At 42.6% G+C, this 25,366-nt stretch overlaps 1 protein-coding gene across 7 annotated transcripts in view; it reads right to left on the reverse strand.

The window, feature by feature from the left end:
* LOC147009017 (rho GTPase-activating protein 26-like) overlaps positions 1-25,366 on the reverse strand; it is a 62,268-nt gene that overhangs the window by 28,228 nt on the left and 8,674 nt on the right. For 6 of the 7 annotated variants that reach the window (XR_015053127.1, XR_015053126.1, XR_015053128.1 and 3 more), the window contains exons 5-11: positions 19,610-19,711; positions 15,060-15,170; positions 14,838-14,942; positions 14,402-14,528; positions 8,379-8,479; positions 7,440-7,543; positions 1,613-1,691 (exon numbers count right to left, since the gene is read on the reverse strand). Coding sequence is in view for 4 of the 7 variants with exons in the window: in XM_085863437.1 (XP_085719563.1) it covers positions 1,613-1,691; positions 7,440-7,543; positions 8,379-8,479; positions 14,402-14,528; positions 14,838-14,942; positions 15,060-15,170; positions 19,610-19,711 (729 nt within the window). In the remaining 3 variants the exon portion in view is untranslated. Of the gene's footprint in view, positions 1-1,612; positions 1,692-7,439; positions 7,544-8,378; positions 8,480-14,401; positions 14,529-14,837; positions 14,943-15,059; positions 15,171-18,703; positions 18,772-19,609; positions 19,712-25,366 lie in introns of all 7 variants that reach the window. The other variant, XM_085863441.1, reaches the window with a different exon arrangement.

Here is a 25,366-nt window from a genome sequence, read left to right on the forward strand (position 1 = left end):
ACTTCATCAAATTTCTCAATCAAATTAACAGGACTTCTTCTGATTATTTATATGTAATCTTCAGTTAGTTTGATCAACTGGAACTATTAGGGATCACTTGGTAAAGTTTTGAGAACAAAATTGAGATGGCTTGTGACAAGTTTTCATTGTTCAGAGCCAAGGTATTAAGATTACATCGTCATGCAATTTATCCACAGAATAGCTCCTAATCAATAACTTTGCAGTCTCCGGGCGACGGCGATTCAGAGTTCACCTCCGACACTCCAATCTTACGTGAGTGATATTTTATTGTTCATTTGGAGGTCCCAGATGAGAAAATTTATGTTCACTTCGATATATTTGGATACAATTGTCGACCGGACATTTACAGATTATCAGATGTTGTTAAAAGTGATTTTTTTTTCCAAGTTTAAGTTTAAGGGGTTTGTGTGGTTCCTTAATGCTAGGTTCCCACTGTCATGCGATCCGTTACGAACGCCACGATTGGCCATTCATAGCTGATCATGGAATTTCTCTGAAAGTCTGTTCCCACTATCACGATGCGCGGCACGATTGAAATAGTGGTCTCACAGAGCGTGGTGTCTGTCTTGTCTAAGATCAATCCCGATCACCACGATTAGGAAGCACGGTTAGATGCAATCTGTCGCGCTTTGTTACGATGCAATACGATCTGATACGATGATCCTGATTGACAATTAATCGTAGAAAATTTTTGAACTGTTCAAAAATTTTCTACGATTAACACGATTGCCACGACTGAACTCAAGATCTGATAAGATCTGATAGGATCACCACGATTAAGACCACAATTTCAATTGTGCCACGCATTGTGATAGTGGGAACCGAGTTTAACAGAAGACTGTCGATCCCATTTTGAAATGTCTGCTCCAAGTGTTCCATATTATTGGAACAGGCATTGATTTCCTCCTTCAATCATGTAAATGTTATGCATATCCGAGAAAAAATGACCTCATCGGAGTATTGTAATCACAATAACAAGTGAGGAAAATGCTGGATCCAATGTTCAAACAAACTATATAAAGGCACATAGTTGCTGCAGTTGTGATATTTGATCATGGTACGTAGTATAGACACGTCGTTATTGGTGGTGGCAGCTAATCGTGGAGCTCAGCCATGTGGACTATATGAGGTTGGTGCAAAGTGTCTCATTTATTTTATTGTTGCCATTTGTGTGAATTTAAAAATCACAAAAGCTAACAATGTTAAATAGATATACAGTCGTTACCTTTGGAATCACCCTTGTAATAAACCTGTGGAATTGAGCCCAAACATACACGAATGCATTCAATGGCCAAAAAACATTTCTCATTCGCAGATTATGCCTCCTCCCTTTGGTGAAAATATCTCTGTGATTGGTACGTTCTCTCAGATGTCTGACTCACCTCCACACCTTGATAAAAGCATCAAATGTAGCTATCAACTTAAAGGCAAATAAGCAAATGAATAAAACAAAATTCTTATTTCCAATTTTCATTGCTTAATAAGAGATGTGCAAGTAAACAGGATCGAAGAGGAAGAGGAAGAGAAGAAGGAGAAGGAGGAGGAGGATGAGGAAGAGGAGGAGGAGGAGGAGGAGGAGACTCAGACGTACCGGTTCCTGCCCATCCATGGCGGTCATCCACCATTGCCGATTGCTCTCGGAGATGGCTTGAAGACTCAATATACCAAGTCTGCACAATAGCAAGGAGGGTTATTATGGGTAGGCTGCATCACAGTCTCATAAACTCAACACCAATAGAAATTCTGCTAATTTAAAGGAGGTTATTCAACAATGTGTTATCAATGAAAAAGGTTGAACAATGGGCCTTGGTTTGGTGGAAGGAGGGATTCTGTTTTATGCCAAGTGCTCAATGTTGTACGGATCAACAAAATTAGATGAATGTGGAAAGACTTCAATAATTGCTGCTGCAGGTGTACCTCCTCTCAACTACCATCTTTCCAAATCATCCCTCCCCCACCATTTCATATGAACATAGTGTTACGGTTGTGGAAATTCGCATAACACCATAAAGAGTCCTCAGGTGACATATCTCGGTAAGTTCATGTGTAGTTAGCCCAAACCCGTTGTAAAGAGGGATTATTTGTGATTCATCTGGGCTGCGACGCTTTGAGTTAGCCATTTTTCTTTCTCTATTGTTATTTTCGACCATTAAGCTGCCAACAACTCAAACACCACCCCAACAACCAAATCGCCACCATCAACAACGCCCCCGAACAACTCCACCACCTTCGCCTTTCTCCTTCACAACTACCAACCGCTCCACCTGTGAACACTGAACGTCGGGCTGTCTCGGGCCCGTTCGGCGATTGGTGCCAAACGCATCGAGCCGCGAGCGCGAATGGCAGCCTTTCCGAGGGAGAAATTCGGATCCAAAAGGCTTCACGCCCCTTTTTCTCCATCCAATGGGCAAGCGTCGGGCGGTATGGCCCTGCCTCCAAGCGCGATGAACGTGGATTCTTCACGAGCAGAATTCGGATCAAAAAGGCTTCACACCCCCTTTTTGCCGCACCAATGGCTGACCAGAGGGAGGCGTGGCCCCGCCTCCAATCGCGTTTTGATCCAAATATTTGCATATAGGCTCCTCCTGAGGCCTATAAGACGCGAGCGCAAGGCAACTCTTGTGGAGAGAATTCGGTTGAGTTCAGTTCAGTGCGGAGTAGAGTTGGAGTTCGCGCGGTTCGGTTGCAGGCGGCTGGTCGAGTTCAAGTTCGAGTCAAGGGAAGACTGCCGTCGGCAACGAGGTTGCGGTGTGGGGGTCGCTTGTCTCGTCGCGGGGTCCAAGCCAGCCAGCCATTCCCTTCTCCCTGAGCATCAGCAATTTCCCCCCCCACCCCATCCGCACTGAGATAGTGCCGGGGGGCCCCGTTCCTCCACCACCCTGAACGTCGTGCCAACAAAACCGCTCGCGCGGAGCACGCCGGAGAGGACTCGCCAACCACGCCAGGGGCACGGAGTCGGGGCGCAGCTGCGCGAACATTGCGGCTTGCCCGCCATCGCGTCACGAGGACGCATGTAAGACCTTCCCGGTCTCGTGGACCTGGCCGATCCTCCAGGATCCACGTACATTTGGTCTACGGACCTGTCTGCCTCCTTGCCTGTGAGGGTGGCTTTTTCTTTCTTTCGGGTTGAATGCATGCTGTGGCGCCGTGTCCAATAAGTAGAACTGCCTAAGTGTCTGTGCCTGTACATTGCCCCTTTTATTCGGTTGTAGCTCTGCATCCTTGCACTTGCTTTTGTTGCATGATTGTATAGCTATATTTACGTGCCTTCCGTGTGTGTGAAATAAATGTGCTTACTTGTTGAACTGTTTTCCCGCTTTGCTTCGTCTCCTTCCTTTTATTGAATCTCCATCTTGCATCACGTAAGGGATTGATAGTGGGTATAAAACGCCCGGTAATTAATCGGAACCGTCGAGGTCGACGATAACTCCGCTCGGCTATCTCTGCAGCACGGAACGAACCGCTTAAGCGGTTCATGTCCGAAGTCGACCTGCGGCGAGGTACGATCGCCGGTTGACCACTCGCGCAGGTACTTAGGTTGGTCGAATTTGGCGAGCAACCCTATCCTGCGCGGGTGGGCAATTGGCACGATCGTGGTGAGGTTAAACCCCCACCCGTGACTGGCTCCGGGCGGTAGTTCCCGGAGGGTCACGACTGAATTGCCCGTTCCGGTGGGCGAGGCGGCCGCTTTTGGCTACACGCGGTCGATCACACGCCGGCGGGCGCGAATTCGCAACAATATGAAACAAGAAGGGCACTCGGGAGAGGGCATACCTCCTCCTGGCTGAACAGTGTACGTTTTGTATCCCACTGATAGGCCAGATCTGCATCTGCACCTGAACCAAATTCGAATCAAGCTATGTCATTATCCATCCAAAACGTTTTGAGACATGGTGCTAACAGACAAATAAACGAACAGACAAACAGGTGAAAACGTCCGTCCACCTATGGTGGCAGAGGAAATAAATATGTGGCCCATGACTTAACTGGTCATTTGATAACTTCCCATTAATGCTTTACCTGCGACCATTTATATGTTTAGTCCGACGCAACAAGTTCACCTTTGTTCCAAATTGGCCGTTCTGAAAAACGGCGGTGCACTTCATGGTCACGTGATCACGCCTGCACAGTCACGTGATCACACTTCAAATTTTCCCACACAGTCACATCTCAATCTGAACATGCACAGTATTTACCAGTAAGGGAATCGCCTTGTTCATTTTACACCCATCAAACGAGACTTTACTTTACTTTTGATAGAAATTTGTCTTCTTCTCAGGTCACGCATTGTGCCGTGAAAAGAAATCTTTCCTTCAACATCATCCCTGCAGCCCATTGGAATCTTCTCAAAAACACAAGGTCAATCTCGGTCAATAAACAGGAAGTTTGAGCTGTCTCTTACTGTACAGTGCAGTGCAGTGCACTGTATAAACTTCAATAATAACCAGACAGATCGATAAAGTGCGAAAAGGGAAAGGTCACAGTGTAATTGTGTGATGGATATCCAAAACACATCATATGTGTGATGGAACTGCTGCTTGGTTCAATACAGTGTGTTACAGTTTAGATTGTGTGATGAATATGTATACAGTGTGTTACAGTTCAGATTGTGTGATGGATACGTATACAGTGTGTTACAGTTCAGATTGTGTGATGGATATGTATACAGTGTGTTACAGTTTAGATTGTGTGAAGAATATGTATACAGTGTGTTACAGTTTAGATTGTGTGATGGATATGTATACAGTGTATTACAGTTTAGATTGTGTGATGGATATATATATACAGTGTGTTACAGTTTAGATTGTGTGATGAATATGTATACAGTGTGTTACAGTTTAGATTGTGTGATGGATATGTATACAGTGTATTACAGTTTAGATTGTGTGATGGATATGTATACAGTGTGTTACAGTTCAGATTGTGTGATGGATATGTATACAGTGTGTTAACAGTTCAGATTGTGTGATGGATATATATATATATACAGTGTGTTACAGTTTAGATTGTGTGATGGATATATATATATATACAGTGTGTTACAGTTCAGATTGAGTGATGGATATATATATATATATATATACAGTGTGTTACAGTTTAGATTGTGTGATGGATATATATATATACAGTGTGTTACAGTTCAGATTGAGTGATGGATATATATATATATATATACAGTGTGTTACAGTTTAGATTGTGTGATGGATATATATATATATATATATATATATATATATATGTACAGTGTGTTACAGTTTAGATTGTGTGATGGATATGTATACAGTGTGTTCCAGTTTAGATTGTGTGATGGATATGTATACAGTGTGTTACAGTTTAGATTGTGTGATGAATATGTATACAGTGTGTTACAGTTTAGATTGTGTGATGGATATGTATACAGTGTGTTGGATATGTGTACAGTGTGTTACAGTTCAGATTGTGTGATGGATATGTATACAGTGTGTTACAGTTCAGATTGTGTGATGGCTATGTATGCAGTGTGTTAACAGTTCAGATTGTGTGATGGATATATATATATATATATATATATATATATATATATATATATATATATATATATATATATATATATATATATATATATATATATATATATATATATATATATATATATATATATACAGTGTGTTACAGTTTAGATTGTGTGACGGATATGTATGCAGTGTGTTAACAGTTCAGATTGTGTGATGGATATATATATATATATATATATATATATATACAGTGTGTTACAGTTTAGATTGTGTGACGGATATGTATACAGTGTGTTACAGTTTAGATTGTGTGACGGATATGTATACAGTGTGTTACAGTTTAGATTGTGTGATGGATATGTATACAGTGTGTTAACAGTTCAGATTGTGTGATGGATATATATATATATATATATATATATATATATATATACAGTGTGTTACAGTTTAGATTGTGTGACGGATATGTATGCAGTGTGTTAACAGTTCAGATTGTGTGATGGATATATATATATATATATATATATATATATATATATATATATATATATATATATATATATATATATATATATATATATATATATATACACAGTGTGTTACAGTTTAGATTGTGTGACGGATATGTATACAGTGTGTTACAGTTTAGATTGTGTGACGGATATGTATACAGTGTGTTACAGTTTAGATTGTGTGATGGATATGTATACAGTGTGTTACAGTTTAGATTGTGTGATGGATATATATTTACAGTGTGTTACAGTTTAGATTGTGTGATGGATATATATTTACAGTGTGTTACAGTTTAGATTGTGTGATGGATATATATTTACAGTGTGTTACAGTTTAGATTGTGTGATGGATATATATTTACAGTGTGTTACAGTTTAGATTGTGTGATGGATATATATTTACAGTGTGTTACAGTTTAGATTGTGTGATGGATATATATTTACAGTGTGTTACAGTTTAGATTGTGTGATGGATATGGATATATATATATATATATATATATATATATATATATATATATATATATATATATATATATATATATATATACACACAGTGTGTTACAGTTTAGATTGTGTGATGGATATGTATACACTGTGCAGCACGGCGATTTATTTGCACTGTCCTTTTGACGATTCCTCGTGTTATCCCCTGTTCGTCTCCTTGATCTTGCTGGTCTTTAGGTACAAGGCATATTGCCAGGGAATTTAACCCCAATTGTACCATCGTGTTTTATAGCCAGGTTTTTGGCTTACGAAGAGAACTAAATGAATGTTCTACTTGGTACAAAGTAACAGGGCAAGCAAGCAGAAGCCAGTGACGTTTCTCCACCTGGTAGAAAAAAACCGCCTCATATCAGGTGACATGGCAGTAAGTGCTTCTTTCCTTTGTGCTGCCTTCCCAACCCCTTCGCGCTGCCTTCCCAACCCCTTCGCGCTGCCTCCCCTTCGCCACACCATACAACTCTCCAGAGGTCAAGGAGAGGAAGAGCATTCAAAGAATGTACAACTTTGACAAATGAAAGCTTTTTTTTCTTTTCTTTAAAAATTTTTTTTTAAGCAGTTGGAACTGCTGCTTGGTTCAATTCAGTTTTTATAAAGCAATGATGAAATGCCAGATCACGGCAGGAATACCGAGAGGTACACACGCTCACTCTAAGCTGTCGCGCCTGTGATCGAATCCCCATCCAGGTATAAACTGTTATCCTGGTGTTTCACATGCAGGGCAATTCATCAATAACCCCCCTTTAATATTCTGTTATCCCCCCCTGCCCCCCCCCCCCACTTAATATGCCCGTCAGTGAAGTGAAAGGTTTCTATTTCCTTGTAAACAATAATTTTACCATCAATGGATAAGGTTTTAAACAGCTGTTTGTGTATGGTTGAAGCAAAAGCAACAGGAAACACTCACCCCTCTGTTTCAACGTCAAAGCAGAACCGCTTGTCTGTTGCATCCGAACGTTTTCTGACACATGACCGCACCGTTGCAGTCTCCTCTTCCCCTACATTAGATCCCTGAAACCACAGCGATCATTATGTCGGTCAGCCTCAGTTAAAAACAAAAAACAAAACCAAGAGGGGTCAAGGCAATGAGAAGTGGCAACCCTCTATTCACAGTTTCATTGCGGTTACTTATGCCTGGTGTTGGTTTAATGGTTAGGGTGGCAGGCTTGGGATCCTTGTAGGGTCCCAAGTTCAAATCCCCCTCAGCTGTTGAATTAATACCAGATGGGGTTGACTCAGCCTGTCATCCTTCTGAGGTCGGCAAAATGAGTACCAGCTTGCTGGGATGATTGAGCCATTTGAGTATCCTGTGTCGGAGTGGTGACCCATCCAGGATTGTGCCCAATAGCCCAGGAGACTGCTTCGGCAGCACCGACGCTCTGTACAGTGTATGGTCCTAATGGATGGATGGATTAGCCAAGGGGCATCACTACCGTTCATAGTTCTGAATCTCACCACCATACATTTTATGTCATCATGACTCTTACAACCCTACCCCCCCCCCCAAACTCTCTCATGATCACTTAACTGTTCAATGTGTTACAGAACAATTATTATTGCAACAATGTTTTAGTGAAAGGTGTAAACACTTTTATTGGCATCTATTGATTGCCCTGTCCTTCGAAATCCAGAACATACACTTTAGGCTCCCCATGAATCATACAACATTAATTCATACTTTCTTCTTTCCCATCTGTTTCCCCTTAAACCCACCACCCATGCCCCATGTCTCTCTTTAAACAAACTCATCTATTTTACCACCCCCTACCCCTTGCTTTTCTATACATATATTTCCTGCTTTACGACACCCTTTCCACTCATAATCGCCAACACCATCGTTACCTACCTGCTTGAGTGGCATGCGGTTTTCAAATGTTTGCTTTATCAAGAGTTTGGTCGCACGCTCATAACGGCAGTAGCTTCTCATCCACGACATGCCAAATAGCTCTGTGTGCACGTGCAAGCATGTCAGTAACACTTCATCCTTCTCAATGCAAGTCGTTATCATTATCAATTTGTGTACAGCATGTGGCTGCTGCTTTCAATCATTTGGTGTGGGCACAGCTGTGCAGTTGATGAAATGTACCCTGAAGGTTAGAGCAGGAATTTGGAATTTGTTCAGGGTGCCAGTGATAGTTTGCCTACTCTTTAAGAAGAATACCGTGGGATCTTTAACATTCACAAACTTATGCCGGTAGATGGGACACTCAGTTTAACGTGCATCAAAGGGACGGCACACACATTGTTGCCTCACCCTGAATGAGAATCACCATGATGACCGTTTATAGCTGGGTCAGGATTCAAACCCAAGATAGACAGCTTGGGGGGTGGGGAGTGCATACCTCCTTCTGCACCATCCTATCAGCCCCTCGATGCAATTAAAATCATTGGACAATTTATATTTGTGACTTTCCTTTTGACTCAAAATTATCCCACAGCACAAGTATTTACCTGCCATATAAAGGTCGGATGCCAGATATAGAGTTTGCTTTGCTGTGGTCACCAAGCCCATCAATAAATTTTACAAGAATTACCAGTCTTCAAATATTATTAAAAATACAGGATTAGCAATCCACTGTTAGATAATGTTAGGAATAAAATATTTGGGTTTTCCCATTTCATGCGAGAAGACGTGGCTTATGATGCTGGAATTTCAGGTTAAATTCCCATTACAGTAATGGTGTCTTTGTAATTAATGTAAATTACATTGGTGGCTTATAACGGCCTTGTCCTCCACATGATTTTGGTAGAAGCTTTTCCACTAGCCTAAAAAAAAAAAAAATTTAATATCCTTAAAATAAACACTTTTGAAACAAGATTAATGGATCCAATTCATTAAATTTCCACACTGTGAAAATCAAATCTAGATTTTAAAAAAATGATTAAAACAATGGGTTACAGGAAAAAGAGAAAGGAACATAAAGGCAATTGAAGCAATCCATTTCATAATTGATGTGATGCTTCCTATTCATAAGATATCCCCAAAAACATTTTATCTCCACAATATATCCCCAAAAATATATGGAGATATCTCTTGAAGATATCCCAAAAATGAGGAGATATCTCCATACCATATCCTCAAAAATAGGAGCGATCTCTCCAAGATGTCACAAAAAACATTTTTTTCCTCCATAAGATATCACCAAAAATATAAGAAGATCTCCACAATATATCCCCAAAAATATAAGCAGAATCTCAATAAGACATCCTAAAAAAATAAGGATATCTTAAGAAGATATGCCAAAAATCGAGATATCTTCATAAGATATCCAAAAAAATATTAGGAGATATCTCCATAATATATATCCCAAAAATATAAGGTATAGCTCAATAACATATCCCCAAAATAGCAATATCTCTATAACATATCCCCCAAAAATATAAGGTGATATCTACATTGGATTTTCCAAAAAAATAGGAGATATATCTAACATATCACAAAAATAGGAGATATCAATAAAATATCCCAAAGTACATTTTATCACCACAATATATCCTAAATATACCATCAGAGATGGGGAATCCCCCGCCATTGAATGAAAAAGGTCATACATATTCCAGATAATGAGGGAGGTAAATTGGAAACAAGACACCATTTGGTCATCTCGAAAAAGTTCCCCAGGTGTGAGGAACGTAGTAACCAAAAATAATTGAAATCAGATAAGCGGTTTTCCATTTATTACAAAAAACATTTTTTAAAAGATGGCCGCCCCAGTCGGCCATCTTGGATCCGGCCACGCCCAAAATCAACGGGGTTCTTCCTTTTCAGGTGGTACATGTGTAACCAAAATTTCAAATCGATATGGCGAACAGTTTATGAGTTATCGCACTCACAGCTATAAATGTTGACGCCCGGACTGACGGACAGACGGACAGCCGGACGACCTGGGTGACAACAATATCCCCCTTCCGCCACGCGGCGGGGGATAAAAAGAGGCATCTCCAATATAGCCCCAAAAATAGAAGATATCTCTGTAAGATATCACGATACTTATATATAGTTCAAGCCCCAACTGTGCCCAAATAACACCGAGCAGGTTGACTCATGAGTCTGTCATCCTTCCGAGTTTGGCAAAATGAGTGCAGTTATACCCCGGTTTAAGTCAGGGATATGCTCCTGAGAAGTACAACGTATCAAAAACGATGTAAATCAAAACAATTATGGCCATCATCTTAGTTCTCTGGTGGGCTGAACACATTAGGCCTGAAGGCCTTTGCTGATTATTCATTGTCCAGGTTTGTTGCGTCAGATTTCCATTGGCTTTGTTGGGGTCGAGTGTTACTCACGATGAGGGACCCCAAAAGATCTAATCGTATGTCAAATAAAATTATTAGTAGGGTTTAATCAAGCCCGTACGCACCTACCTAAAAAAAAAAAATAGTGTTATGTAATTTTTGAACAGCCTAATATTGGGTTTAAACATACCTGACTGTATGACGAATTAGCTCGTTTTGATGTAACCATGGTGGAGGTTGACATGGATAAGAGGTGTTGAGTCGATCTTTTAAAAGCACATTAAATGTACGTTTCTAAATCACACTGTTCATCTTTTAAGAGTGCTTCTAATGCACATTTCCCAATCAGCCCGCTACTGGATTTTTAAAGCCAATTCACTCGCACTTAATGGTGAGGTCCCGTACCTCGAATGACCACGTGCAGTTTTTATGAACACAAGGTTTATTCCAACAGAGAGAGAGAGAGAGAGAGAGAGAGAGAGAGAGAGAGAGAGAGAGAGAGAGAGAGAGAGAGAGAGAGAGAGAGAGAGAGAGAGAGAGAGAGAGAGAGAGAGAGAGAGAGAGAGAGAGAGAGAGAGAGAGAGAGAGAGAGAGAGAGAGAGAGAGAGAGAGAGAGAGAGAGAGAGAGAGAGAGAGAGAGAGAGAGAGAGAGAGAGAGAGAGAGAGAGAGAGAGAGAGAGAGAGAGAGAGAGAGAGAGAGAGAGAGAGAGAGAGAGAGAGAGAGAGAGAGAGAGAGAGCGCGAGCGGAAGGGAGGAAGAGAGAGAAGGACAGAGAAGGACAGAGAAGGAGAGATACATACACGTGACAAAACTGAGGTAACCGAGACAAAGTAAATCATCCTCTGTTTGGAATCGCGATTAATCTTATCTCTCTAATCTCATTCATTCACATGGGAACACGGGATAGACACGGCTCGATACAATATTATTCATTCATATTGGAACACAGGACAGACGTGGCACAAGGTTAATAAGACAGATCTTCTTGCGTATGGCAGCTTTGTTGCTGGGAAGCTATCATTTTGTTGGGGCGCGACTGATGCTGTGCCACTATACCAGGACACTGGTACTCATTTCGCCGACCTTGGAAGGATGACGGGCCAAGTCAACCCCACCTGGTGTTAATTTAGCAGCCAGCAGGGCTCAAGCGCAGGACCCTTAGATCCCAAGCCAGACACCCTAACCACGAAGCCAACACCAGGTTTTATGGGACAGATTAGAGAAAGTAAGCTGAGCCGTTCAACAGCAATGAGGGAGCCGAGTTGACAGAGCAGGCGAAAAATATTTATTTTGTGTCAACGGTTGTGACCACAGTTTGGTCATTCTTGTTTGATTAATGACAGTTATATTGAAGTACACACATGTATATAGGGTGTCCCAAAAAATATACAACTTTTAAAATGCTTCGTTTGATCCTGAAACAGCAGTAATTTTGTCACTAATGCTTCATTTCTTGTTACAGAGACCCTGAAGTTTATTTTGACACCAAGCAAGCGCCAGAAAAATGCCAAGACTGACCTTACAAAAACGGACGAAAAATGTTGAACTTTGGCACCAGACGAAAAGTGTCATACAGGTGCAACATCTTTACTCGAGACATTTTGGTATCCACTTGCGCCATGCACCAAACTTTTGGACAATAAAGTGCGCCATCGCAAAGTTTACCAATGTAGGAACCATCTGTGACCTTCACAAGGATCACAGTGGTCGGAAGAGGACAGGTCGTAGTGAAGAAAATGTGTAAATGGTAAGACAGGCGGTCGTTCAGAGTCCAAAAATAAACGATTCAACGACTTTCTGCCAAGACAAACATTCACAAGAGCACTGTTCAGAGGATCCTTCGCCAAGACATTCATGCCTTTCCATACAAAAGTCAAACGGAAACGGTGCTTACTGATCAACAGAAACGCAGACGACTAGACTTTGCAAATTGGTTCTCAGGAAAGTTGGAGGAAAATGCAGACTTCCTCAAAAAAAAACTTCACATGACGGACGAATGCCATGCTCACTTGTCCGGGGAGGTAAACAAGCAAAACTTTCGGTACTGGGGAACTGAAAATCCTGGTAATGCATCAACTGAACTGGTGCCTCGATCTGTTCTCAAAGTCACCATGTGGGTGGTGGTTGGTTGGTATGGGATAATTGGTCCATACTTCTTTGAAGATGACCAGGGACGCACTTGCACGGTAAACCAGAGGAACTATCGCGAAATGATTCAGGAATTCTATCTGCCTGAGCTACGTACTCAGACCCGTAGGAGAAACAACCTGATCCAGATGAGAACCCAGTGGTTTCAGCAGGATGGGGCACCGCCCCATACAGCCAGGGAAACAGGGGGTTTTCTCAACCAACATTTTGAGGGCCGCTTTATCTCCCTCTATGAAGACGTTGAGTGGCCACTGTATTCCCCTGACCTTACTCCTAGAGACTTCTTCTTGTGGGCGTATCTCAAGGACAGGATCTATGGAAACCCTAGGCCTCAGACTCTTGATCAGCTGAAGGAAAACATCCACCAAGAAATCCAGAACATTCCTCAGGAAACGTTTCCCAAAGTGATGGAGAACATGACAACGCGTTCGCAGGCAGTGATCGGACAACGTGGAGCCGACGTCGAACATGTGGTCTAAAAGAAAACGACGATTCTACACCAAAATTTAAATTTTGGTGGCAATTTTGACAAAACTTCAACCTTTCAGCTTTCTATCCAGCCATATATCTTTTTTTCAAAAAAAATATGTTATGAGAATCCTCTTTGCAGATGAAAAAGTTGTATATTTTTTTGGGACACCCTGTATATAAATAAATAAATAAATAAAAATAACCAATTACCAGACGAAGATAAAAATAATAATAAACCTCTTCCGGAAGTGGTCAAACTCGGCAGTACCTCTTCTTCTTCTCCCTCCTTCAATGAACGTCAGCATGAAGCGAAAAGCGGGCTGAAACAATCGGTTCACTGTCTGTCCATGCATGCGTCCGTCCACAAACGTCAGTTTAAGATCGAGGAACAACTTGATTTCAATTGAATGTCATATTTTGAACGTGACGGTGTGCGGAGGATCATCCATCCATCTGTGCAAAGTGTGTGTGTACACGTGTATCCAATGTACACTCCTTCACTGCTTTTGTGCCAACTTCATCTGCAAGCAGATGGGAGCTTCTGATTGGCACTCGAGAAAAAGGTAATAAAATTTGGGTCTCAAGCTTCGTTCCATTGCTGCCCCCTGCAGGGCGAACCACAGTTCTGAACAAGGACTTCCGAATCCTCATGTTACGCCAGCTCGCCTGAGGATGACACCGTCCGTGCACACGAGTTTCTGCCTGTTGGCCATAATCAGTGTGAAGCAGGTGCCGTCAGTTGCTGTTCAACTCCCCCTGCCCCCTCCCCCTGCCCCTTCCCCCCCCCCTTTCCCTGGGATGTCCTCCTTTACTTTCTGTGGTAGTCCAATCTCGATGATTATCATAATATACAGAATAAACACACACAAACCTTTCTTTGATACTTAAAAAAGAAGAAGAAGAAAAAAAAAAAAAAAAAGGAGAAAATTAATAAACTAATTATTTACTCCGAAAAAATCCAAATGATGTGGCAATACAATTGCACCATATCAGCATCGATGAAGCTCAACTTACGTTTTTCCAGGACATATAGGTAGCCTTCTACAGTGTCGTAGTCTTTAATTTGCCTCTCTTCTGACGATTTCATTTTCTCCTTCAAATGCTGGACCTCCGAGCGGGTTCCTTCAAACCTGTCACGTGTCTGTCAGTGCGCGAGAAACGAGACAAAACACTCTTTAGCTTCATCGCTCAAGATTCTATCGATGAAGAAATGTACAAGTGTTCACATCAGCATTGTGTCAACAAAACACGTCTTCATGCAGGCACCCTTTCTGTATTCGAAAGCAATACCTCACCAAACAGGTACTTGTTTAAAAGGGTGACAAAATAACAATAATTGCTACATTCTAAACAAAAAAACAGAATTGCAAAATTCCAGAAACTTCGACAAATGTAGAACTTGAACTGAGGAGGTAAGTTACAGTTGGGCTTCTGTGGATGACATTGTTACCCTCTGTAGTCCCATCTGTAGCTGGGCCTTGTAATCCCCAAACTCCAAAGCTTGGTCGCAGCTCTGTCGATTTGCTGTGCACATTCCGTGGATGAAACCGAGCAACTGCAGGACCACAGCACAACAGTGTCATCTCTCCTTCCCTTTAACCCTCATCATGCAGATTCATAGCTTCAATAACCATAAAACTGACAAACATATCATTTGTTAAACCAGCCTCACAGGTTCAGTTAATTCAAACATCTTCCTCTCTTGCGCCTCTTGCACCGTTTCGACGTACTCCAATGAGGTTTGGTAAAAAGAATCCTTCGCAATCTCCAAGGCACGGTCCACCTGGAAGGCAATACGAAAGTAAAGGAGAGAGAGGAGAGAGAGGAGAGAGGAGAGAGGAGAGAGGAGAGAGGAGAGAGGAGAGAGGAGAGAGGAGAGAGGAGAGAGGAGAGAGGAGAGAGGGGAGAGAGAGAGGAGAGAGAGAGAGGAGAGAGAGAGAGAGGAGAGAGAGGAGAGAGAGGAGAGGAGAGAGAGGAGAGAGGAGAGAGAGGAGAGAGAGGAGAGAGAGGAGAGAGAGGAGAGAGAGGAGAGAGAGGAGAGAGAGGAGAGAGAGGAGAGAGAGGAGAGAGAGGAGAGAGAGGAGAGAGAGAGAGAGAGAGAGAGGAGAGAGGGAGAGAGAGAGAGAGAGGAGAGAGAGGAGAGAGAGGAGAGACAGAGAGAGGAGAGAGAGGAGAGAGGAGAGAGAGGAGAGAGGAGAGAGAGGAGAGACAGAGAGAGGAGAGAGAGGAGAGACAGAGAGAGGAGAGAGAGGAGAGACAGAGAGAGGAGAGAGAGGGAGAGAGAGGAGAGAGAGGAGAGAGAGGAGAGAGGAGAGAGGAGAGAGAGGAGAGAGAGGAGAGAGAGAGAGAGAGGAGAGAGAGGAGAGAGAGGAGAGAGAGGAGAGAGAGGAGAGAGAGGAGAGAGAGGAGAGAGAGAGAGAGAGGAGAGAGGGAGAGAGGAGAGAGGAGAGAGGAGAGAGAGAAGAGAGAGAAGAGAGAGGAGAGCGAGGGGAGAGAGAGGAGAGAGGAGAGAGGGGAGAGAGGAGAGAGGAGAGAGGAGAGAGGAGAGAGGGATATATATATATATATATATATATATATATATATATATATATATATATATATATATATATATATATATATATATATATATATATATATATATATATATATATATATATATATATATATATATATATATATATATATGCTGTTGTTGGCTGCGATCTCCACATGTGGGTGGGTTTCAAGAGCTGAAACGGAGACCGACCAGGTCTCGAAGTATCCACCTCCATTTCAGCAAGGGATCAAGGTTCGTGGACTATGATGAGAGGTTTTCTGTTCTCAAAGTTTCGTTCTGAGGGCTCTTTTTGGGATAGTCACTGAGCCCCAGGCAGCTTCCAACTGCAGTTCGTTTGTAGGAATATTCCTGGAATGGTTTTTTACGATCTCTCGAAGGTTCTTCTTTATCATTCCGGTTGCTCTAATAACCAGTTGTACAATTTCGGCACTCTTTAGCTTCCAGGATCTTTTCACTTCATTTTTGAAATCTCGATATTTAGTCATTTTCTTGATTTGTGTTTCTACCAAAATCACTGGGTACTTGCACCTCATTTAGCAATGCCTTCTTTTCTATTTTTTTTTTGTAACCAAGTACGATATCCGGTTGCAATGCTATGCTTTCTGTGTTCATGCTTGATGGGATCATCAAATCATACGTGAGCATTACTTCCTTGTTTTCAAGGAATGCTTATGGTCTATGTTTCCATGAATTTTCTGAAACTGTGATATTGAGATTTCTGCAGATGTGCCAGTGGATTACTCTACATACCTTGTTGTGCCTTTGGGTGTGCAGCTGCTCTGACATGAGTTGTTTTTTTTACATCCCGATAGGAGGTGGCTCATACTTTGTTTCAACCTTGCAGAACCGACAGCGTCTCAAGGAGATGTGGATGGGCCAGGCATCTGCCCGGGGGGATAGCCAGACGGAGGCTCCGGGAGTACCGGCGGAAAGTGGACGCAATGACGTGCTGCTCTGGCGCATGCTCCCACACCTGACCTGACCTGAACCTGCACCTGCCCAATTGACTCAGTCCCACCATTTTCTTAAAAGCATTGGTATAGTGTCCTTGGTCTTGGGCATTTATTACCTCTGCCACCGAAGGTGAAGGAGGTTATGTTTTCACCCCCTTTCTGTCTGTTTGTTTTTTAAGTCATGACCTAATTCGACATTTTAACATTTTTTCACCATAACGCGACTAAAGTTTGTACGATCACAACAAAATTGCCCTCTCGAGATACCCCAGAGCATGGTGCATTTATGCTTAATTTACATCATACCCCTCTGGGTTAATGGTCAGGATCTTACACCCCGAGTAGTACTCAACCACCATTCTGGTTTTTTCCCCTTTTTCTGTCGATTTCCGAGCTATATCTCGGATCCGGCTGGGACATTTAGGAATGAAATTTTGCATCAATAATGGGAATAAAAAGTTTGCTGGATCGACAATATTTTTGACCTTGACCTAATTTTAAGGTCATGACCCAATTATACAAAATTCAACATTTTTCACCAAAACTCGACAAAGGTATGTTCAATCGGAACAAAACTGCCCTCTCTACATAGCTTAGGCCCTAGAGCAAGTTGCATATATGCTTAATTTACATCATACCTCTCCGTGTTAAAGAACAACACGGTCATTGTCATTGCTCAATTTTTCCCAATGCAGAATCTCAAAAACCGCTTCGCCTTTCAGAGGTGCTCTCTCTCGCCTCATAATAGTGGACCCGCACTGAAGTTGTGTTCCTGATATTTGTTTTGTGTTCTTGACCTAATTAACAAAAACCACCTTTTTATCATAACTTGAATAATTTTCCTCCGATTTTCATGACGTTGAGTTTTATGGCTAGATGGGACACATTTTCTTTATTTACACTCTATCCTAAATGTTGATGGTCAAGGTCATATGGCAATCCGAAAGAAATATGGCCTTCATTGGATCGTGGGTAAGCCTCCCCCGATCAGAGGTAAGGTCGGGGTTGGCTTACCCTTGATGATCGCTTTGTAATCGCAGATATCTTGTTTCCATTATATCTTCATCATTTATCACTGGGGGCATTTCCTTTTGATGTTTTTTTCTTTTCTTTTCCAACTTTCAGACATATTACAACTCCTTGTTATGGTCTTGCGGATCTTCATAAATTCCTCTCCAGAAATGTTCAACCTTATCTTTCTCTCGGGGATTTGACACATTTTACTGTTGTTTCCCTCATTCGCGGTGGAATCTTTTCGGGTTATTTGTTTTTGTTTTCCTTTTTTACTTTTCGACTTCAGTTTCATCTCATGAATTGTTGTATTTGTCCCGTCTCCTTTCTCATTTGTTCTATCTGTGTCTCTCATCTCGGTTTCCGTGGTGGTGTTTGGTTTCTGATCATGGGGCCTGGTCTATTCTTCTTGCAGCATTGTTTTCCTGTAGTGTGCGTCTCCAGACTAGAAAACAGCACTCCAACATTTTGCAGGGAATGGTACACAGCTAATCCAAAGTGCAGAATTTGGCCAGAGCACCAGGAGACAATGGTTTACTCTTTCCAAAAGGTACCACATGACCTTTAATGTTCCCTCAGACCAAATTTGAATATACTAATCTACATTGAAAAATTTAAGGATTGCACCATGATGCAGCGCTTCCACTGGCACCACATCTGAGCAGTAGTATTATTTTTCTGGCAGGGTGGGGGGAGGGGGAGACAGGGAGGGTGTGGAGGCAATAGCCATAGGACAGGAATAGCAGGACTTAAAAAAAAAAAGACTGCAAGGCCAAGTAAAATGGCCCTGACCTTTATAAGAATGAGGGTGTTCATCCATTGTTGGAATAGTAGAAGCAGCATGTTCAAGGTGGAGTGACCTGGACAGAAACCAAACTGATGATCAGCAATGAGAGACAAAGAAGAGATGAGTTTTGAGGTCTGCTGTAATTATAGATTCCATAATCTCCCTCAAGATTGTGAAGCTGACCAGTCTTTAATTAAGAGTGAGGCTACAATGGAAACTTCAAAAATTCAGGCATGTAGACCTCAGAGGAAGACCTGCAAAGATTAAGGAGAATGTTTAGAAAGAAGTCCCAGGCACTATGTTCAGAGATCAAGAGATAGTGGACCAATCTGTGGAAAAGATGGTGGACTGCAGACCAAGTCAATGTGCGCCTGTTAAATTGCAAACATGGCAGCGACTCAGAAAGGAACTCACGCTTTGAAAAGGACACAAAATGGGTTACAGCATGCTTGGAACGATGTTAAAGTAAAGAGAGAAAAAAAAATATGAGAGAAGAGTTTGTGGGAGGGAAGCGAGCGTTGAGCCAATGTGGACAAATGGAATCTCTCCATTATGGCCAGTTCAAATGTAATTATGATGGCCAAACAGGTGCGTGCAGATCAACCCTCACAAGGTGAAAGGTACTAATTTGAAAATAATAGCAGTATTATGTGTTCATATGAGCACCATGGAGCACTCATTTTGTGGTGTTTGAGGAGAAGGAAAGGGGTTTTGGGTGGTTGGGGAGAGGGAGTATGACAAACCCTGAGATGATGTGCATTCATTATAAGACTCGACCATTCAGCATGACTATTTCAAAATGAAAACCCAACATGAAACTCTGCTGCATTGTGGACACCACAAACAGTCTCTACACTGAATTGGATAGTTTTGCTTACATTTCAAAAAGTACGAGTTACGACCTGTCCTACCTCGCGGATCTGCGTCTCCTTTTTCTTTGTTGATATGGTTGCGTGCTTGTCCAGCAGGCTGTAGTATCTTTCAGACTCTTTCTCAAACTTCTTACGCAGGTCCTAGAGTGTACACGAGACAGAACACAAAATTGACTCCAAATTAAAAAAAAAAAATTAAAACACGTTACCGGATGATGGTGTGAACAAACTATTATATAATTTTATCTCTACAAGATCAAGGATCACGGAAGAACGAGGTGATGGAAAGTACAACTCTTGCACACAATAAGCAAGTTAATGAACAAAGTAGAAAAAAAGGAGCTAGAGAGGGGAAGGAGGATTGTGGGTAAAGGATGGGGGCTAACGTGACATGGCGGTACATCGCTCGCATGAATCCCAGGGGGGAAGAGCACGATTGAACAGTATGTGGAAGGCAATTCTCAAAGAACATCTTCCAAGCACTTTTAATTTCCATTCCACGACTTTTCCTTTTACCGGTCAATAACCACCTTCTGTTCTCTTACATCCTCATCCGTTTCATGTCCGAGCTCCTCCACGAGCCTCGACTTTGTGTATAAAAATAAATTTTAAACTGACTGCTTTCATAATCATGGCAATGTTTTTGACTTTTATTTCACAAAATGGTTACAAAACATGTTCAGTGTGATGGAATGGCCATAACAATGTGGCGGTTTTCAGAGCCCCCTGGAAGACACATAAGGGAGTATGTATGAGTTTAGTTATATCTGTAGTATTTTGTCAAGCTGAATTACCTATCCTCACTCATATCAGTGGAAGGGAAAGATGTGTTGTGAGTGTCGTTAGAACCATCCCATTGTTTTTTCCTCATTCTCAAGATCCATCCAAAAACGCTTCTAATTCTCAAGTACTTTCAAACTTACAAACTCAAACCACGTACAACATTCATTGCACGAACCACGCCATTGTCCACACAAATCCAGCCGGCAATGCTTCAATGTTATGCATCGAACACGGCACCCTCTTTCGCGCAGCAAATTCAAGCATGGCTCGGCATTCACATAAACGTCAGATGCATTGCCCAGTCCTTTCCATCACCTCCAAGGCATCAGAGGCTTGCCCCCGCATTCCTGTAGCCAATCACAATAAATGGATCACAGAGCACCAGCCAATCAGAGTGGCTGGATCGTGAAAGGCGGTCGTTGGAGAAGACAGAACTAGGGGCCATAAAATGCCTGGCAGAGTCGGAAGAAAGTGCAGTTGGTTGGTTGGCAGTGGAGTGGGTTCGGAGATCGATTTCGTGGTTTCGTGGTCGAATTGGAGAGTTCAAAGTCAAGTGTTTGGTCGATCGAGCAAAGGTGGTGTGGACCGAGTGGAGAATTTGAGAGTTTGAGGAGAACCATGCCAAGTGCCTGGGGAACGCAATGGAACAAGCGTGGAGACGTGGACACCACCTCTTCACCGATATTGTCTTGTGGAAACTGAATTATTAGTTGAATTTATAATCATGTAAAATACAAAATCGTCTTAGTTTAGTGCTTTGAAAATAATTTCATAAATGTATATGCTGAGAAAGCCAGTTAAGAGCAGACTACGCATTTCTCGGTTCAAGTCAAAAAGAACCTTGTAAAACCTTATCCGTTTAGTAACCTTGTCTGATGACCATTTCGTCAGCAAGGCAAATCATGGCTCTTTTCTATTTCCTCCCTCGCCACACCCCTTCCCGAGGCTGAAAACAGCACTCCAAAACAAACCAAAACTTCTCTATGTTGCAAATTTGAAGTCCACAAAAGTCCCTCTGATGTCATGATAAAAACTGTATATATACTCAAGATTCAATGTAAGTTTTAAGTCTTCAGCTCGCAATATCAATGAGAGTTGAGGCCTTCCTTCCTGTGCACGGAAGTGTTCTTTTGTTTTATTGAATAAACGGATTGCATGTAAACTTACTCTTTTGTACTGTTTTGAGGTAGCTGGAAAAACCTGCTTCGACAGTCTCCTATGCCGACTTCGTTAAATCAACCACAAACTCTCGAGCATCAAGAGCACCAACAGCGATTCTCCTCAGAACCTTGTTCTGAGAACCAGAACCTCCTCAGAAACCACACACCTCGTTTGTTACCACGCAAGTCGGGGTCAACACCACACCCCATCTGCTTCACTACTCTGTCTATCACTCTTTCCTATCTCCTTTTCCCAGAATGACTGAGGCACCTGTATGTGTGGAAATGGTGATAAGATGACCGACTTAGGCCTAAGTCACATTTGCTCTACGGCTAGGATACAGCGGCTGTACCCCCCCCCCCCGAATTGACAGAAACGTGCGGCGGCCACAGAGTTTCTGAGGTGGCCTCAGGGTGGCCCTACACCGTATGGCTATCTTTTACAGGCTGTAGGGGTCGCCATGGAATTATAGCGCAGAGTTATAACTTTTTTCATTTCTACGTTGGCCGTAGCAATTTGACAAGCCAAGCTGTGACGTAGATGTGTTCCACATGGATCGTACGTAGGGTGTACGGTGGGCTTGCGTTATTCGTGTGGCTGCCGTAGACTCTTATCAATGAAAAATGAATTTTGCCAACCCCCAAGAAATTACGGTGGCCGCACTATTTCCACGGTCGCCGTAGGGTAGTCCTAAGGCGTCCCTGTGTTCAATGTATGGTGGCCTTAAGGTCTGTGTGACTACCTGCGGGCAACGCAGGGTCGACACACGGTTCCCCTACACCCGCCGTGCGTCCTACGTGCGGCCTCCGTGGCAGTCTGCATTGACCGTGCGTCCACCGTGCACTACCACTAGAGATCGGAGTATAGGTGTTTGCCTATACAGTGGTGCCCCCAGAATCCGAATTTAATTCGTTCCAGGAGGCTGTTCGGAGTGCAAAAAGTTCGGATTCCAAAACTATTTTCCCAATAAGAAATAATGGAAAGTGAATTAATCCGTTCGTGGACCCAAAGAAAACCCACTTTCAAGACACTTTCAACTGAAATTTCCCATGTTTAAGGTAAAATAAGATGAGTAAATGACCTTCGGTGGCGGTGTATTGTATGTAAACTGGTACAATCACCACATCCAAAGGTCCACACAGGCTCGTGCTCCGGCCTGGGTTCCGATCACTCGCGCACTCTGCGAGAGCGCTGCCCCCAGGGCAGCTCATCAAACATGATGCCCCCAGAACCACAATCACTTTCATCAAACGCATCGGGCTGAGGTAATCATGGATATTCCAAATTACAACCGGTTTTTCTGTGAAATTAAATCCTTGCCCGACAGTCCGTCACACCACGTGATCGGATTGCTTTTTTGTTATTAATTAAAACACAAGATGAGTAAAAAATAAACAGCACAAATCAAGGTGAAAACATGAGGTAAAGTAGCGATCGACACACGAGAGATGCTTTCACCGACGAACTGAATGAACAAAGCACGAAGATGCGGGTCGAACAGGCGGGGGAGACGCACGTGAAAACATGAACGCCACGTTTTGTTCGGTTCTTAAGGCAAAATTTTCTCAAAAAAAATTGTTCGGATTCCAATTTGTTCAAACAATGGGGCGTTCGGATTCTGGGGGCACCACGGTATTCTGAATGGGTATATTCAGTTATATATATATATATATATATATATATATATATATATATATATATATTATAGTTATAGTATATTCAGTTATATATACTGGTATATTTTTATTTCAGTAAAAAAGAACTGGTATAGATATATATATATATATATACACCCACTCGTTACCGTCCGTCTGGCCGCATGTTCGCCTTAGGGCCCCCCTGCGCTCGCCTTGCGGGCACCTTGAGGCTACCTTGCGTCTGCCATGAAAATTCTATGGCCGCCGCAGGGACGCCCTAAAGTCACCGTGCGACATCAAATCAAAGACCGTACGGCACCCCCACGTTTTCGGTCTCCACAATTTCTAAATACGCCGTGCGGCTCCCCGAAAAATAAAAACATATGTGACTGGTACATTGTGTGACCGTGGAAATACTGCGGTCGCCCTATAATTGCTGTGGCCGTAGATTTTGTAGACCCTACGGCCACCGTGCCAAATGTGACTTAGGCCTAAGGGGGCTTACATACATGGGGATCATGCACCATAGCGCAGTGCTGCGTCCACTTTTCACTGGTACTCCAGAGACCTCCATCTGCCCACCCCCAGGCAGATATCTCATCGGGATAGGACATCCCAAGCACCCACCCGAAGGGACCACCTCAGGTTAACCTGAGGAGACCGCCATCTGGTGGGCGACATCACTTCATGCGTTTTTGTAGAATGAAGTGTTTTCATCGTGGCCAGAGTGCAAATCCTGCCACCAACCTCCTAGGAAAGGTTTACGAGTTCAAAGTCAAGACAATAGCCAACGTTCCACTTATGGTATTGCTCAGCCATTTTGATTGACAGTAGTGGAGGGTTGGGAAGCACAGTCCTGATCTGGGGTGATTAATTTGCCAGTAAAGGAAAGTAAAGTGGGATTTGGATGCTGGACCCTGCTCAATCAAGTCTCAGACAGCATCTGTGGTTGTTGAGAAACCCGTCGTGCCGCAAAGTTATCTGCTGCTCGTCCGCTTCAGGGTCATCAGCCGGGAAGTGGGTCCAAAAACTCCCATTGCGACCCCCGCCGAACCCGTAACATCAACAAGCAAGATGTAACAATCAACCTGAATTACTCGGCTCACCACTAACTTAACATCAATATTACTCCACAAACTTGCCTTATCTCTAATTCCATCTGCCATTCTTTGCTTGCAATGAAACAGGAAACTGGAATTTGAGATTGTTCTTGTATTCACCAAAGTGGTTTCCTCTCCTCCCTTTGCCATTTGATTCCTCACTTCTCTGCTCCAGTTGGGTATTTATTTATACAATTAATAACTGGAGATTCGACCCAGTTTATCCTGGGCATACAGTAGTCAACCAACTGCCACAAATAAAAGTGCAAAATAAAGAGTGACCAGGAACAAAACCTAACAAATCCAGGAAACGAGCGGTCGAAGGCACAGACCAATTTGATCTCATGAAATGTGGATGAACCAAGCATACGTGTCACAATTTTCATCAAAAATATTTAACTCTTACAAAAATGCAGGGAATGTTATACTGTACATAGTGTCATATTTATTGAGAATTCAGCGGATGGCAGTGTTTATACAAGAGCTCTACAAAGTCTGTTTACTAGTTGGTAGCATTCCATCCTCTGATTTATCTCTTACATGTGCTATCATGACTCATCAAAAATTGTTTGAGGATTCTGGCTCGAAGACTTTTTTTTCAGGTACAGTTTTTCAGGTGGTAGGCCAAAAGAGGCAACATCAAGATAAGTGACGCAATATGTAAGTAGATGGACCGCCTCGGCATATGACTGGTTAAACCATTTGAACCCGAGCTGTTTTATCAGCCACTGTTCCAACCTCCACGTACCCAAGCGGCCAGATTTTTCTCCAGGGAGCCCAGGGTGGGGCAACCAAAATTCCAAGGGTTAAGACATGTCTACTTGTCATCATGTCCTAATATTGTATGCAAAAGTGACTGGACATGGGGAATCTGAGGCCAGATCTTCAGAGAGTACGAGCGGGGTCGAGTACTATAGAGTACGAGAGTACTACTGGAGTCGACATGCAAAATTACCATGCTTCCCCATTGTCACGGGTCGTTCACCTGCATTTTTTCATATTTTCATTTACGGATGCTTTCCGACGGTTCTGTGATTTTTTTTTCCCCCGGTGTATCGGCTTCGATGTCCATCGGCATGCAAAATTTCAGCATTCTACATCACCCAGAAGGTACC

The sequence above is a fragment of the Eptatretus burgeri genome, chromosome 18 (genome assembly GCF_056783735.1).
Source record: "Eptatretus burgeri isolate ZD-2024b chromosome 18, Ebu_testis_v1, whole genome shotgun sequence".
NCBI lineage: Eukaryota > Metazoa > Chordata > Myxini > Myxiniformes > Myxinidae > Eptatretus > Eptatretus burgeri.